This window comes from Dryobates pubescens, chromosome Z, assembly GCF_014839835.1.
Source record: "Dryobates pubescens isolate bDryPub1 chromosome Z, bDryPub1.pri, whole genome shotgun sequence".
NCBI lineage: Eukaryota > Metazoa > Chordata > Aves > Piciformes > Picidae > Dryobates > Dryobates pubescens.
Genome location: NC_071657.1, coordinates 109,485,181 through 109,501,454, shown reverse-complemented (window position 1 = coordinate 109,501,454; position 16,274 = coordinate 109,485,181). Strand labels below are relative to the sequence as shown.

The following is a 16,274-nucleotide window of genomic DNA, read 5'->3' as shown; positions in this document are numbered from 1 at the left end:
GATTGCCAGGGAGGTGATAATCATTGTTTCTCCAGCTAGGTTTGCATGGGATTATCTCAGTGACTTTTGGTAAATAAGTAGGTTTATAGGCCTTGATTTACAAGTACAAGCAAGCAGAAACTAGTAAGTAAATAAATCCTTCTGGTTAACGGAGTCTGCATTAACTTATTTTGATGTCTTTTGAAACAAAGGTCAGTTTTACTCAGCATCATCTTATTTGTTGACAAACGATTTAAAAAGGGGAAAGGGATCTCATTTGTCTCTAATTAATTCTAATTAATGCTTTTTTTTTTATCAGCCTAAGTAGTAGCACTGTAATCCAGAGAGCTCTGAATCTCATTATTTTAGAGGTTTTGTAAATGATATTGGGAAGAAAAGGGGGAGGGCAGGAAATGACATCTCTGGATGATGCAAGATGTTAAATTTCTTAAGTAAAAAATAAATATACATGTTTTGGAGGAGCAGAACTGGCTTTACTTAGCTTGTCTGTCTAGCTGCATGCCTATGATCAATTGATTAAATAAACTCTGTTTCAGACGTCTGGAGTCTGTCAGACCCTTGACTATAGGCATCTCACACTCAAAGCCATTACTGTACAGGCCAACAATAGCATAACAGTCTAAACCCAAGCATTTCCTTCTGAACTCATTGCATACATCACTGCATGACTAATTAATAGAGCAGAATGAAGAATGATACAGTCCTGATGGGACTAGTGAGAATTCTTTTTTTTTCCTTCTGTTTTTATCATTCCACCTTTAATTTAGTACATTTTTTTTCTATGCACAGAAGACTGGTTTTGTATGTGCAAAATAGATAACTTTAGAAAGCACATCTGTTTTTCTCTAGAAGCTATAAAGCCTGGCAGCAAGAGTCATATCCAACAATTATAAGAACTGGGCCTGTTTTGCTCTTTTGTCTCCAGAATTCCACATAACTTCACAAAACCAAGTCAGTTTCACTGGTGAGGCAGAATGTTGCCCTTTTCCCTGAAACAGAGGTTAAAAATATAATTAATTTTCTTGCTTGGCACACATGATACTTTGGTCTTTAGTAATGATTCTCTTAGTCACCCAAATATATTTTAATGTCAAAGTAAATGCAAACAGAAGGAAGTGTAATCACTGTGTGATTTAATTACAGACTAAAGAGTAGATTTAATATATATGAAAATCAAGTGTAGCTCTAGGAACTAGTTTAATAGTGCAGTAATGGACATTTTGATTTGGTAAGTAGTGGTATAATAATGTAGAAAATATGGATTAACATCAAGCTGCATATTAATCTAGAAGTAAAATGACTTTTTAAAACCTGAAGACAATCGTATTAGAAACTTCATATTTCTTTAGAGAGCTTCTTGCTGAAACAATAGATAAATAGATATATTAGGCAAAACAGAAGAGGGAGAGAAGAAATGGGGGATAATGGATATGAAAAATTCCTGCTGTAGTTGAGTGTCTCAGGTTGGTGGAGTCTCCAATTTCCTGCCACCAAACAGGTGCTGAGTGATCTCTGTGGCGTCTCCATTGCCCTGTGATTTATATTAATTGTTAAAAGGACTATAAAGATTTGCTGTCCTCAGTTGAGTAGCTTGATATCACAGAGACTTTTATTTGAATTTTTGTCAGGCTATGCAAGAGATACTGATTTCATCTATCGCTATGGAATTGGAGTGCTACACATAATTCTAAAGATGATACTGGGGGGAAAAAAAGTAACTTAGGGAATTTTGGAGATCTAACAGCTCAGTAAAGATCTAATAATTTATACTATCACCAAATGACATTGTCATAAAAGAGTTTTATTTAATATGTATTCTCGTTCTAGTAGATTTATTGTAATGTCTTAGACTAGTGCATCACCATGTAGTCAGCGAATAAATGATAAATAACTTAAAAACATGAAAGTAATCTCCACAGATGTTATTGCAGAGGTCAGTCAACCTCTCCAAAGTATATCTGAGCTACAGAGAACTCTTGGTTTCAGTGTCTTGGATTCATAACATGAGTCTTGAAAATAACTGGGTACGAATGAAAAAGTCAACTGAAAAGACATTGACTTTCTGAAGAATAAAGTTAAGCTGCAGATAGTACAGCAAAAGCGCACGGCAGAGTTGAGCATTGTTAATGCTAGAAACAGCCAAGCATAAAAATCTCTTTACATCTGATGGGTTTTGAACTGAGAAGTGACACATGAATCTACATTGCAGGAGCAAGTCTTCAAGATCGATTCCAAGTGTGAATCAGGAAAGGGACGCTGTTCTTTCAACCCTAATGTGAACACCGTGTCTGTTATGATCAGTAAGTAAAGATACTTCAAGTTATTTAGCTATAAACTCATATCCTATGTGGGGTGGTTGAGGGGTGCCTGTATGAGCTGGATGCAGAATTCATCCTACAAGGCTGATGAGCACAAGGATTTGGTCTATCCTCATTTCAAGGTTTACATGAAGCTAAAAATGGGTGTAAAAATGAAACACAGACATAAGGTGTCAGAAGGGAGAGATACAGAAAATAAAAGATTGTCCTTTTTCCAGCTTACACATTTTTCCCAGGATTAGTTTCAACTTTACATTACCATGTCTAGCATTTTATGTTTGAACAATTTCTGACCTTGTTCATCCTAGACAGCACTTGTGTCTCATTTAATCATTTGTAAAATCTCAGAGTATCTAGGGAAAGAAAGCCTGAAGACTTTGGTTGCTTTGAATTTCATTTTTATTGTCATCTCTGCTGTAGAGCTTACCAGCCATTGGAAGGCTTTTCATTCTTCAGTTGGCTTTGCACCCAACCAATTTTGCAGTTTCCTTCAGTTTGAAAGGCCAGAAAATGATACAACTGACACACATCAAATATTCTCGTGAATTGGTGTTTGTGGGATATAACCCATACAAAAATTGCTCAAATGCCTATTGCACAGCTAACTTAAAACTCAAAAGGGCCATACACTTTGTGCAACCAAAGTCATCAGTAAAACATTTTTATTACTGTATTTTAAAACTAGGAGATGTGTTATATATACTTAACGTAACCAGACTTAGTGGACACTTCAAGTGACAAAGCCTCGATTTTTCAACATGTGCCTACTCCTTGCTATATTTTTTGTCTATGAAGGGAAGAGCTGTTGCAGAGATTTTTCAGGCTTTCTTAGCACACAAAACTTAGTGCATGAAGGTACTGCATATTTCACTGAGAGTTTGCAGAGGAACAATGTCTGGTGTTTCTGCTATTTGTATTCCACTGAAATAAATTTGCTTCCGTGGAAGCTTGAATGGAGCTTATTAGGAGTGTCATATAGTCTGTCCTACATGGCCTGTCCAAAATATAGATTGCTCCTTTTTATTAGTATTATCTTATTCTTTATTTCAAATCTATTTAGTACAAAAGGACAATGTCATTCAGAGATATATAAACTAAAGCACCTCTAGAAGACAGGTAAATGGAACCTAGCTTCTGGTCTGAACCTTGGCTGCACTGTCATCTTTATCTCATCAGTGATCCATGGTCAGTGTTTGCAGACACCCACTGTGTAAAGAAAATGTTTTTTCAGAGTCAGTGATGGATTAATCCACTGTTACTCATTACTGTTCTGGTATGATTAAGTGAATCAACTGTCACTAAAAATAAAATTTCTTTTCCTTGTTCCTTCTGGATTTTATGAAACACCAGTAAAGCAAATCGTTTCTGAAATACATACAATAAGCTGATTTTTTTTTTCCTATAAAAGATCTGTGGCAGTTTTGTTCATCTTAGAAGATTTTTATGTTCTCTTCCTCAATTTCAGTTATGTGACAAGGAGACTTTCCCCAGTGTTTGACCATTAATGATGTAATTCATCTGCAAAGTTTAAATTATTCCACAAATATCACATTCTTTTTCAAGAGCCCCACAGATGATGTTTTTACTTTCTCTCTGCTACTACAAAGTCCAATCAGATAAAAAATATGAAGCTTGAATGATTTTTTAAGCTTGAGTTATAATGAGAAGACTGAGCCCATGTATCGGACTCTCCTTTGAGCATTCTTCTGCAGGAGGAATTCCTTCCCCTCACTTCAGAAGATGGGAAATACTGCCAGACTGGCTAATTCTTCCACAACAAAGGAAGCATTTTTAAATATGTTATGCAATTTCTTGACAATTTTGGGCATCACCAGCCTGGAATACAGCAGGAAAACTGATTCATGCTTCAGAGGGAAGTGATGCGATAAAAAAAAATTCAAACTTGGTACAATTTGCCTTTGTACAAAGACACTTTTGCATCAAAGCAATGAAAAATGTACTTTGAAGAAGCTTGACATAACTAATGTGCAGGATGCATGTGTCTCTCCCTGCCAAGATTCTGAGATACTTATAAAAGCAGACATACCTCATCAATTCAGTAATTCCCCCCAGTATAAAGAGAAGTAATGTGAACTAGTGCTATGCAGACCAAGTGCTGTGCAGAGCTTAAATCTTAACTAAAAGGAACTGGAGCTGACAGGTATCATCTGATATATGATTAGCAAGCAAACACTAAGAATGCTTAAAACATACCTAATGGTATTGATATATAAGAAGATTAAAATTACATCTGGTAGTCCTATTGTTACATTGTGTCCTTATATGTATATGCATAGGACAGTACATAATGTTTAGTGAGAACCATAAGCCTGATCTCCTTCAGCCAATTGATCTCATAACATGAATAAAGCTCTGATGGATTGAGGCAATGAGGCAAATATACAAAGTCAGTTATAAATCAGCAGATACCTAACATTATTCTGTCAGTGCATACTCAGGCAGCAAATGCTTCACACACATGCAGTGAAAGCGTTGTTTAAATCCCCTGTGTATGAATCTTGTCATTGCTGGGATTGATGAGATCAGAAGAGATGCTGCTGGCCGCTCAACAGGGTTTAGTTTAGAGCTCTAGAAAGCAGCAGGACAAAATCTCCAGAGTTTTAATTCTCTCATGAGCCAATATTCTTCCATATTGATGCACACACAGAGCATAAAATAGCCTCAAGTGCTTCTGAACCTCTGACTCTTGCCAGCTTGACCACACTCTCTGGGTAGTCCAGAAATTCAGACAAAAACATCAATAAAATGGCCCAGCTGTACTGGAATGTATTTGGCCACCACTCCCACTCTGAGAGTTAGAGTTTATTTTAGCTACTGTTTTCTACTCTGGGGTTTCATTGTCATTAGTCAGTGGAAATTGCTTGTTATTCATGGAGTAGAAAATGATAGTATATGCAATTATAATTATATATGTGTGTATTTATGCACGTGCACAGGCTCACACAAACACATATAGACAACCTAGCTGATGGACTGAGTTTTCAGGCCTGCACAGAAGTCCATAGTTCCGTTAATATGAGAGTTGCATGCCTAATTCGGTCCAAGACCCTATCCTTAGAACCAAGTGCATAAAAGGGGACAATTGTTGCTCCATATTGCTCTGTGTAAAGTTGAATAATATGATTGTCTGGTCTCTGCAATACTGAAGTCAGCTTGAGGCTGCCTGGAGCAGCCTTGACAATACTGCTGGTAAAAAATGGCAATGTTCCATTGACTGCAATTGATGTTATGCCAGTCGACACTAGCAATAAATTCAGCCCAGTCATTTTGTCTACTCCCATAACAAAAATGCTTTTTGAAGAGTGTACTTTAAAAAATTGAATGTGATTCTTTTTGATAACACTAGGCTGAGTTTTCAGTGATCCTTAGCAGTGAAAGTTGAGCAACTAAACTTATCAAAGACAGGTTCACCACATATGCAGTTCTGTTGTTACTTTTAATTGCGCAGTTCCCTGAAGTGTTCAAGAAAAATCTAATGACTCTTGTGCATTCTAGAGTGTGTCTTTGTAAATCACAGGGAAACCTCGTTCCCATGACCCAATATTTATCTGTACAGACTCCTGTGTGAAGAAAGAGCTGACAAACTTAAAGTAAAAATAGATCAGTAAATAGAGATTTCCCAAAAGCCATAACAATACAATTGGTTTTCCCCCTCCATTTCAATTCTCTGCAGATGAAGAGCTTTTTTCAGGCATGTATATTGACTTCATGGGGACAGATGCAGCCATTTTTCGGAGTCTGACCAGGAGGAATGCAGTGAGAACTGACCAGCACAACTCCAAGTGGTTGAGTGGTGAGATGTCTTTGTTTTAACAAAGCTTCTAATGGATTTCACAGAAATTCTTCTTTGTTTTGTTTTAAATTAAAAGCTTGTCTTTTGAAGACCTTTTCTCTGAATTTGTGATGTTGAACCACAAAGTAATGTGTGTAAATACAAATTGTAAAGAATTCACTGTATAAGCCAGTCTCATCGATTTCTCCACTGGACTTCTTTGCATTGTCTAATGCTTCTGCTTTACTTGCATCACTTTGCTGAAAATAAGCTGTGGGATAAAATGCAAGAACATGGAAACTTCAGGCTGCCAGCAAGAAGCCCTTTACCTCGTGATATCTGGAGTATATCAGCATAAAGCTTAACCTGCCACAACAGTACCTCTATATGCTTTATATAGCATTTCCTTGAAACAGTCAGCAATTGTCAAATCATTAAGTATTTGTAGTGATTCATCTTTCGGTTTAATTTCTTTTGCATACTGTTTCATTTCAGAGCCTATTTTTGTGGATGCTCATGTTATCCCAGATGGTACTGACCCAAACGATGCCAAAATCTACTTCTTCTTCAAAGAGAGACTCACAGACAACAGCGGCAGCACAAAGCAAATTCATTCAATGATTGCAAGAATATGCCCAGTAAGAACTATTTTGTTTGCCAGGTTGTTGAGACAAGCTGCTAGTGTGACATGAGAAGCTAAAAGACTAAATGATTGAAAAACCTTTGGTTCATATTGGAAACAAATTTCCTGTTTCAGCTTCCACATTCATAACTAAGAAGATTTTACTTAACATACAACTAGAGTCTGAACATGTGATGTCTATCTGGCTATACGTATACTGATACATAAATAGACTCAGTCTTTCACTGTATTTCTCCAACTGAGTCAAAAAGTTACCAGTGCTGAATTGCCAAATGTGCTGTCCTTTGAAAATAATGAGTTAGACGCGTTGGTTAGCAAAACTGAAATATAAGACAGTGAAGTCTTTCACACAAACACCCACAAACACACTTTTTTGAAAATATCAGAGCCAAACATTTAAACAGGTGAATTTGATTTTCAGATACTGGTTTTTTCCATTATCTCTGCTTTCTGAGTTCTTGCATTGATGTATGTGTGAGCCTAACTTCTAAAATGTGCACAGGAAAATTAAAATCAGGCTTTGGGACTATGCCTATGCAGTAATTAATTTATGATCACAGTGCTCTTCACTGTCTCTGTTTCCATTTTCAAGTCTGTAATCAACTATAGATGAAAGCTGATTGAAGCAGCTATTAATATCTTTGGAGAAATGGATGTTTTTTTTAATAAGAGTAAATTCATCAATGCACAGTTACTTCATTCCTTCTTCTCGAGAGGCTCAGGAAGATAATTTGGGGCATTTTTGTATTTACAATCTTTAATTTGTTACTTCGTTAGCATTTCTTCGGAATTGTGATGTTGTTGTACATGGGTGTGAGGGCATTGTTTGGTATTGTGTTAATCTCCTTCTCTGGCAATATGATGGGTGCCCAAAGGCCACCTTGAGTGTTTTGCAAGAAGACATTTCACACTGTTATAGCTGTGTTTGTTATTGTTATTGTGTTAATGAAGCCCATACAATTTGTGAAAGGCCTCAGCCTGTTTAGACTTACACTGAAGTCAGTCACAGAATCCCAAAGCCAATGAAAATAAATCTGAGTCAGTCATATTTGTAGGCTTGTACACCATCATATCCATACCTCAACACCTTTGAGACTGGCCAAACGTAGTACTATCATGCCAAGAAAGACTCCCCTAAAGTTCCCTTATGGATCACTGGTCAGATCACCATCAACAGGAGCACTAGTGAAACTGGTACAGTATTTTATCAAAATCACACTTGCCTATCTTCTACATATCCTTTTTCCCTTTCTTTGGGTGATACTACATGATGCAATTTGGAAGATGCTGCTCTTATCTAAGGTGGTCTCCATCAGAATGAGGCAGGAGTTACCTCCTCTGTGCTGTGCTATCTGGTTTAGCAGTTACAGTTTCCCCCTTGAAATGGAGATAAATAGAAAGACCATTGAGCTAGCTGTGACCAAGCCAGCCCTGGGCTAAGCTAGCAGGGCTCTAAACAGTGCAAAATCAGCTTGTCCCAAGCTAGACATCAATTCTGTATTCAGTCGATCAACCTCATGGGCCAGTATGGTTTACTGGGTCATATGCAGCTATACTGTTGTCAGGACTAGAGGTAACATCTCCCTGCAGGACTACCATACCTTTTAGAGATAGAATGGACTTCTCCCCACTAGGTGCCAGTGAGTGATACAGACCTGCACAGTTCTTTGGAATCATACCCACGCACACTGCTTCTGCCTGAGCCTCCCAAGTCTGCTAGCCCAGCACAGAAATTCTGCACAGAAAACTAGTTGCTCTTTTTCCTGTGCAGTGTTTAGGTCTATACCATTGTAATTGTCTAGAGAATGAGTCAAATCAACCTGAGGAAAATGTGGGAGAGCGCAGTAAAAAAATTAATCTGTATTGTAATTTTTTTTCTGTAAATAATGTTCCTTTCCAGAATGACACAGGTGGACAGCGTAGTCTCGTGAACAAGTGGACAACATTCTTGAAAGCCAGACTCGTGTGCTCAGTAATGGATGAAGATGGAACAGAGACATACTTTGATGAATTAGGTATGTCAAAAAAATTTATTAAAAAAAAGCCCTTAAAAGTTTCATCTAAATATTGCATCCCGTGCATATTTAATTATTGATGTTCATCCAACTCCTTAGTCAAGACAATTAAATGTTATCCCTGTAGGAATTCATAACAAAATTCCGCTTGCACGGGAAAAAGAATTTTTCATAAATCCCTCTGGATAATGAATTTTGACTATATAAAGGAATTATATACATAAAGAATTAATATTTGTAAGAGAATAGCTAAGTGGGCACAGAGCTCTTGGAGCAAGTCCAGAGGAAGGCCACAAAGATGATCCAAGGGCTGGAACACCCCTGCTATGAGGATAGGCTGAGGGAGCTGGGGTGGTTCAGCCTGGGGAAGAGAAGACTCCAGGGGAACCTTAGAACTGCCTTCCAATACCTGAGAGGATCCTACAGGAAGGCTGGAGAGGAGCTTTTCATAAGGGTAAAAAATTCAATTAGAAAATCAAGTTGTTATTAATATTAAAATGTTTGTTTGTCTTCTTTCTTACAGAGGATGTGTTTCTTTTGGAGACAGATAACCCCAGAACAACGCTTGTGTATGGAATTTTTACAACATCAAGGTAAATGGAAATTTGAAAAATAACTTACCTTTCTGAACTGCCTGGTTTTCTGTAGGAAACTAAAACTGATGGTTTGGGTCAAGGCTGTTCTGTGCTTTTTTATATTTTTACTCTGGCCATCATTTCCAATCAGGAGTAACAGTGACAGTCCTGTTGATATCCATGTTAGAGCTGTGCTTCTTGGAGCAAACTACTCTCTCTTGCATACTGTCAGCTGGCACTGGGAAAACATTTCTGCAGAGGGTCACTTGTTACCATTCAGAAGCAAAAAACTAAGTGACTTCAATATAGTGAACACATGTGGCATCTGAGCGTGCTTAACACCTCCTGAAGGACATCCAGCACCCTGAAGGATCAAACTGGGAAATCTTACATGAATTCATACAAGTCATTTTCAGTCTCTCAGCTGGCAGATAATTGCACAGATGGCAAATTACCCATGTCAGCTTCAGCTGGCTATGAAAGACAAGCTGGCATTTGATCACCTCCTTGCAGCCTTAAGCTCCCTGTTATCAATCAGTAGCATTCGTTTATTGTCTAGTTTAGAAAGCATTCAGTGAGCACCCAAGGACAGTGGAAGTATGAGATATGTCTTACTATGCAGTCTACTAAGATAGACTGACAAGTGGACCAACACATTGTGCCACAGAGTTATAAAATGGTTTGGTTTCCAGTGTTCCACCATCCTCATGGTAAAGAACTTGTTCCTAACATCCAATCTAAATATTCTTTTCTCTCATCTTAAAACATTGCCCCTCATGATGCCACTACAGGCCTTTGGAAACAGTCCCTCTGCAGCCTTCTTCTGGGCCCCTTCAGGTACTGGAAGGCTTCTATTAGGTCTCCCCAGAGCCTTCTCCAGGCTGAAGAACCCCCACTATGTCAGCCTGTCCTTGTAGCAGAGGTGTTCCAGCTCCCTGATCATTTTTGTGGTCCTCCTCTGGAACTGCTCCATCACATCTGTGTCCTTCCTGTGTTGAGGGCTCCAGAGCTGGATGCAGTACTCCAGGTGAGGTCTTACCAGCACCTTTTTCTCTTGTCCTCACCACACAGTGGTGATTTATTGATTCCTGCCATGCTATCGTGTCTTATTTAGCTGTTATTACTTTCTAAGAGGTTTTTGGCTTTTTTTTTTAAAATTCATTTATTTGATCAGCATAGCATGTTTTCTTACTGGTAATAATTCCTTTAATGGCAGTTTCTAGTGAAAAAAACCCTTGCCTTTTTTTTCCCCCGATGCACTTTTCTCTTGGTTGTTTTTTGCTGTTTTTTTTTTCCTGTGGATCTAAGGATCTGCTTTCTCAATTTGTGGATCAGCCAGGAAAATGTGATTTTATTATATTTAAATGAAAAAAAAAAATCCCTAAACTTGTAAACATCTGATGCTGTCTACTTTTTATGATTCATATTGCACAAAAAGAGAAATGCTGAGGTTTAGCAGTAAAACCCCACTTGTGATTAGGTTGTGGATGCAACATGCCTAAACTGGAAACACTTTTACCTAATTCTCTTGGTATTCTTGCAGTGGAAATGAGGTTTGGATCACAGGACCATATAAGGTGACAACAAAGAGAAAACCACTTTTTCCTGGCTCTCAAGCTGGGTTAGCTCGCTGAAGTTTTTACTCTCATGTATTTCTGTTATCACAAACTACAGGATCTATGCTTTCTTTCTCCTTGTTCAACTATGGATTGAATGTGTTACCTAGTTAAATACAGCAATCATAAGGATTTTTAGTCCTTAACAGTTCCTATATCTTCATCTCCAATTCATAACAGTAGCAAGAGACAAACATCTCAGCAAATAACTAGTAGTATTTTTATCTAAACTGTGCAGAGAGAAGCAAAGTAATATTGAAATAAAACATTTTAGTGGCATAATTCACTGAAATCTAACATAAAACATCTGGATAGACTAATACATTTCTCTAAAACCTATTAATACCTACTAAGATTTCCACAAATACCATAAACCCTCTAAAAGATTCCTCCTACTAGTCCATATATAGCTGAGAGCAATGTGGATTGCACATTCCTTCTTTAGACACCATGTATAATGTTTTTGGGCTTTTTTATCCCTACATTATATTTCTTCTTCTTCAGTTGAAAACAGATAGTTACTTTGATTATCTTCATCCTACAGTTAACATCAGGTAGATTTGAGACTATCTGGACTTTCCACTTTTTTAAGATTAATATCTCAAACCTTACATGCAGTGAGAGAAAAAAAAAAAAATCACTGCAGTCAGCCCTAGCGTCATTCTGGAAATTATTCTCCTAGTGCCCTTCATCATCACGGGGTGATGGAGGACATTGAGGATTTGTGCTGTTTAAAAACACCTGGGACTATTGCTGAACCCAGAGCAGTCACAAAAACCATGCCCTTCTCAGAGGTCATCCCCAGTTCTCCTCAGAAAGCACCAAATTTCAACCCTCTTGAAAAGGTCTTTGGAAGATGTCTTTTGTGGGTGGTTTGAGGACTGTATAGGAGTATTTCCTTTCCAGCCACAACTGGTCTCCATTTTGCTTAGGAAAGCTGGCAGCTGGTAGTAATGGTCTAACCAACTGTAATTGCACTGGATGTTTTGATTAATGTTTTAGCCACATATTTTAGGAGGCTTATGGAAGTCTTGTGGTTAATATACTGGTAGGGGGTTATGGAAGCCTGTGATGGGCTTCACAGTACAAAGTTTATAAAACCCTTGCTTCACTGAAGTCAGCAATATTTTTGCCATTGATTTAACAGGAAACAGATTATATTTCTTTTTGATTCAGCATCAGGAAATTTTCTTATTCAACCAATAAGAACTTTCCACCCTCTTTTTTCAGTTCACTGTTCAAAAAGGTGTTAAGTCTTAAGGAATAATGGACTATGGTAGGAAGCTAGATTAGTTGATTTAAAAATGTGTTAAATCCATGGTACGGAAGTTTTAAAATATATTATTTTACAGGTCTCCTTTATCACTGGATCATGTAAACTAAAGGAAAAGCTATACAAAATTTTGATAGACTGCAATACTAACTTTTCCCTACTGTGTTCCAGCTCCATATTTAAAGGCTCAGCTGTGTGTGTGTATCACCTGTCTGACATCCAGACTGTGTTCAATGGGCCATTTGCTCACAAGGAGGGCCCAAACCACCAGCTGATTCCATATCAGGGAAGAATTCCATACCCACGACCTGGCACTGTAAGTACAAAGATGTTTATGCAGGCTTGCCAATTACTTGCCTTTGTTTAATACATAAATAAATGTTATTTATATTAAGAAAGGACTGTATGTGACCATGACACGTAGTTACAGTTAGAACAATTTTATTCTGCTATGAGGATAGGCTGAGGGAGCTGGGATTGTTCAGCCTGGAGAAGAGAAGACTCTGGGGGGACCTTAGAGCTGTCTTCCAATACCTGAGGGGATCCTACAGGAAGGCTGCAGAGGAACTTTCCATATGATTGTCTAGCAGTAGAACAAGGGGGAATGGTTTGAAGCTGAGGGAGAGCAGGTTTAGACTGCGTCTTAAGAAGAATTTCTTCAGTACAAAGGTGGTGAGAATCTGGAAGGAGGTCTGTTTCAACCTAGGCCATTCTGTGATTCTATGATTTGCTACTCAGCTTACCATACAAATAACTTAGTATCTGAAAATCCAGAAAGAACTGGAAGTCACCCAAAATCTTAATGACTTTTGCTTTCTACTGAAAAGGTGGGAAGAATTATTTAATTAGATGACACTCATCTTGTTTACATGTACATTTACATTTTGTGTGTAGGTTTGTTGCGAAAGATAGTAAAATAAATAAACGTATAAAGACAGCAACTTTTGTTGGCCCCCATGAAGTCATCTTAAAATCTCTTACACGTCAAAATTAAATAAATATGCTCAGAATCATAAATCATCTCTCAATTATGCAGTTGCAGTTAGGTTTTAGATTAAAACTTTCTTTTCCATTTATCACAGGAACTGAAATTTCATTTTAATTTTGCAACTCACTGCAAGAACCTTAAAACATTCCATTCATATTGGTGTTTCTCTTTTTCTGTCATACATTAATGCTCAGATACATGGAAGAGCTCTCCTTGTTCACACAATTCTTCATGACATTTTAGTGCAGTTACTAATGGCTATAAAATGTAGAACTTTGTGTCCCCATACCCCTAGAATTATCTAATCAATACTTACTATTCCACTAAGGTCTAATGCTAGTATTAAGCTTTGTATGCAGTTAGTTAATACAGCTCTAATCTCATGAGTTCACTGAGACTTTAAGCTTAAACTTTAACAAAATTGAAAATAAATGGCCCTTTTAATCGTGCAGTTTCATGCTCCTGTGATTAGTCACATTTCAGAGTTTCTTGCGGCTTCAGAATATTTTATTTGTATGTGTTTCCTCAACCACTGGTGTGTTATTCTTGGTTGGCCTCTTGGAGGCTTACGGGTTGTTCCAGATGGGCCTAAAGTAATTGGGCAGCACAATGGAAAGAGAAAAAAGAAATTAGATTTTGATTCAACGTGACAACAGAAGTTGCCTACATTTTTTTAGGTGTGCCACTCAGCTCTAAATTTACAGATAAATTCTTAGATCATAGCTCACACAGTGATCACTTTCAAGGTGAACATTGCTGGTTTTCTGATTGCTGACTTTTCTGTGCTTCCTTCCAATTCTTCCACAACACAGTAACTTAAAGGTGTATCTACTAAGCTTGTTTGGCTGGACTAGGCTAGGATGACTTTTAACATGTTTCCTAAAGAGATATTCATACTAAATCACTGGACAGAAATATAAATTCATTGTGCCACAGTATATTGGATAAACAATAAAAAGGTTTAGGTGTGGCTTCAGTAGGATTAAATAAAGCAATGTGTTTGTCTATAATCAACTCTGCAGTGTTTTCACTAAATACCAATGGTTTCTTATTTCTCCACAAATAATGCTAACTTATGAAAAAGAAATACAGGAAAATAATGTACAAAATTGGCAGTTTCCTACTAAATTCAGAGATATTTGAGGATAGATTCCATTTTTCAGAATTTGCAGAAAGAGCTTTTGTACCTACAGGGGAATATATTGCAATCTAATTGCATGGTGATCAGCTATGAACATAAGTATTGTGTAGTTAAGTACTTAAATGAAGTGTGAAGGCTACACATTCAATCTCTCCAGGAAAAGTAGAGCTTTCAGGATTCTTCAGTAACATTTTCTACTTGTCATTGCTTTATGTGGGGGATTGCAAGAGATTTACTCAATTAAAGAGGTTTGTTAAGGCTTTGCTCAGAACGGCAATATAACCTGTGGGTTTTGGTCACTCTGGGGTGAACAGACATTTTTGCAGGAAATCACAGGCAAAGGTCTTATGATCTCCGAGTCCAGAAAGGAAGAGCAGAAAGTACCAGAGACAATCTTCTTTTTAACTGAGCTGTGCAGGACAGAAGGTTTCATTTGATCTGTTCATGAAACAGAACTCCTCTGAAGAGGACCCAGGATCTGGCAAATCTCTGCCAAGTAGAAGAGTCTTGCTAACAGCCCACGCATTTATGAACACAGATCCTTATTTTCAGCATTTGTTCCTAATCTTAGCAGATAGCTCCATACATTTCCTGGAAAGATGTGGATGGAAGTGCCAGAGAGAGGAAGAGCAGAGCAAATAAAAATTCAATTCTATGAACAATCTTAGAGGGCTAGCATGTAGTGACATTTCTAATGAGACACAACCCAAAAACCTCAGGATAAATAAGAATCTAGAACAATCAGTTGTCAGGGATGTTAGATGAGGAAGACCCATATCTAAGCTCAGTTCCAGTTCTTCCTGAAGGTAACTGGTGCCAGAGTAGTTTCATTTGAAAAATTTCTACCAGAGTTGTTCTACTTTCTATAAATAATTAAATTCTAATTGAACCAGAAAATGATTCTAAAGCCTGGGATGAGGCTGCAGTCCCCTCTCTAGTTGATTCCTGGTATTGCCTGATGAATTCTTTATTAGGTGAACAAGATGGAACAGCTTTTAGCAGAAGGGATGGAGTGGGCAGTCCTGCCAGGTGGTTAGAGGATTCCCCTGGGAGGTCAAGACCCAGATTTTAACATTTGCTCACATTAGGTAGGTTGGACACATGACTCATAATGTCCCCAGCAAGTTCCCTCTGCTGTCAGAGTATGACACATTTGATGTAATTTTAGTCAACTAAAAGCAGGTCATCTCATCTAAATTACAGACTGCAGGGGAAACCTAGATGGCTAACTAAGAATAAACACCTGACTTTGAGACAGTGGAAGTCAGGTGAGGTAAATCTCTCCCTACGCTCCTAACTATTTTTGTCTGTGGTTTTGATCAGAAATTCCATCCCAGACATAAGAACAGTCCTCAATAAAAAAAAAAACAAAACACATGTTTCCATGAGAGGCTTCACATTGGACAATTCAACATTTTCCAGCTGGAAAAAAAGTGTTGAAATATTTCTGAATAGCTCCAGTACTCCAGGAAGACTTTCATGGCTTAGAAATCTAGTAACAGGGAAAGTGAAAGCTCAGGAGCAGCAACAAGAAATTAGTTAAAAGTAGCTAAAAAAGCACCTTATAAAATAAGATAGGTACAGAGCATTGTACCAGTAGCTGACATGGCTCTTGATTTCTTCTGAGGTCTTCCATTAGTTTCACTCTCAGTACAACGAGATTTTTCTAAGAGCACTTCTATTTCCCCAGGAGGGCCAGAATGCCTGACGGCTGATTATTTCAAGGATCCTTTATTACATTTAAAGAAGCATCCAGAGTATTCATGGACCTCTGTTATTTCTCAGGCATAGGGGGAAATATACACAAGATGCTGTGACTAGTCAGTCTGCTAAGATACAACTGAATTGTCATGGGACCCCCTCATCAACCACATACTGTTGCTTTTTCAAATGAAGATGAGTCACAGGCCCT

The 16,274-nt window shown here is 37.8% G+C and overlaps 1 protein-coding gene across 1 annotated transcript in view; it reads left to right on the top strand.

The window, feature by feature from the left end:
- SEMA3C (semaphorin 3C) overlaps positions 1-16,274 on the top strand; it is a 116,037-nt gene that overhangs the window by 73,977 nt on the left and 25,786 nt on the right. Inside the window, exons 5-10 of the mRNA XM_009900009.2 lie at positions 2,210-2,300; positions 6,013-6,132; positions 6,607-6,749; positions 8,655-8,769; positions 9,293-9,362; positions 12,405-12,549. Coding sequence (XP_009898311.1) covers positions 2,210-2,300; positions 6,013-6,132; positions 6,607-6,749; positions 8,655-8,769; positions 9,293-9,362; positions 12,405-12,549 — 684 coding nt within the window. The remainder of the gene's footprint in view (positions 1-2,209; positions 2,301-6,012; positions 6,133-6,606; positions 6,750-8,654; positions 8,770-9,292; positions 9,363-12,404; positions 12,550-16,274) is intronic.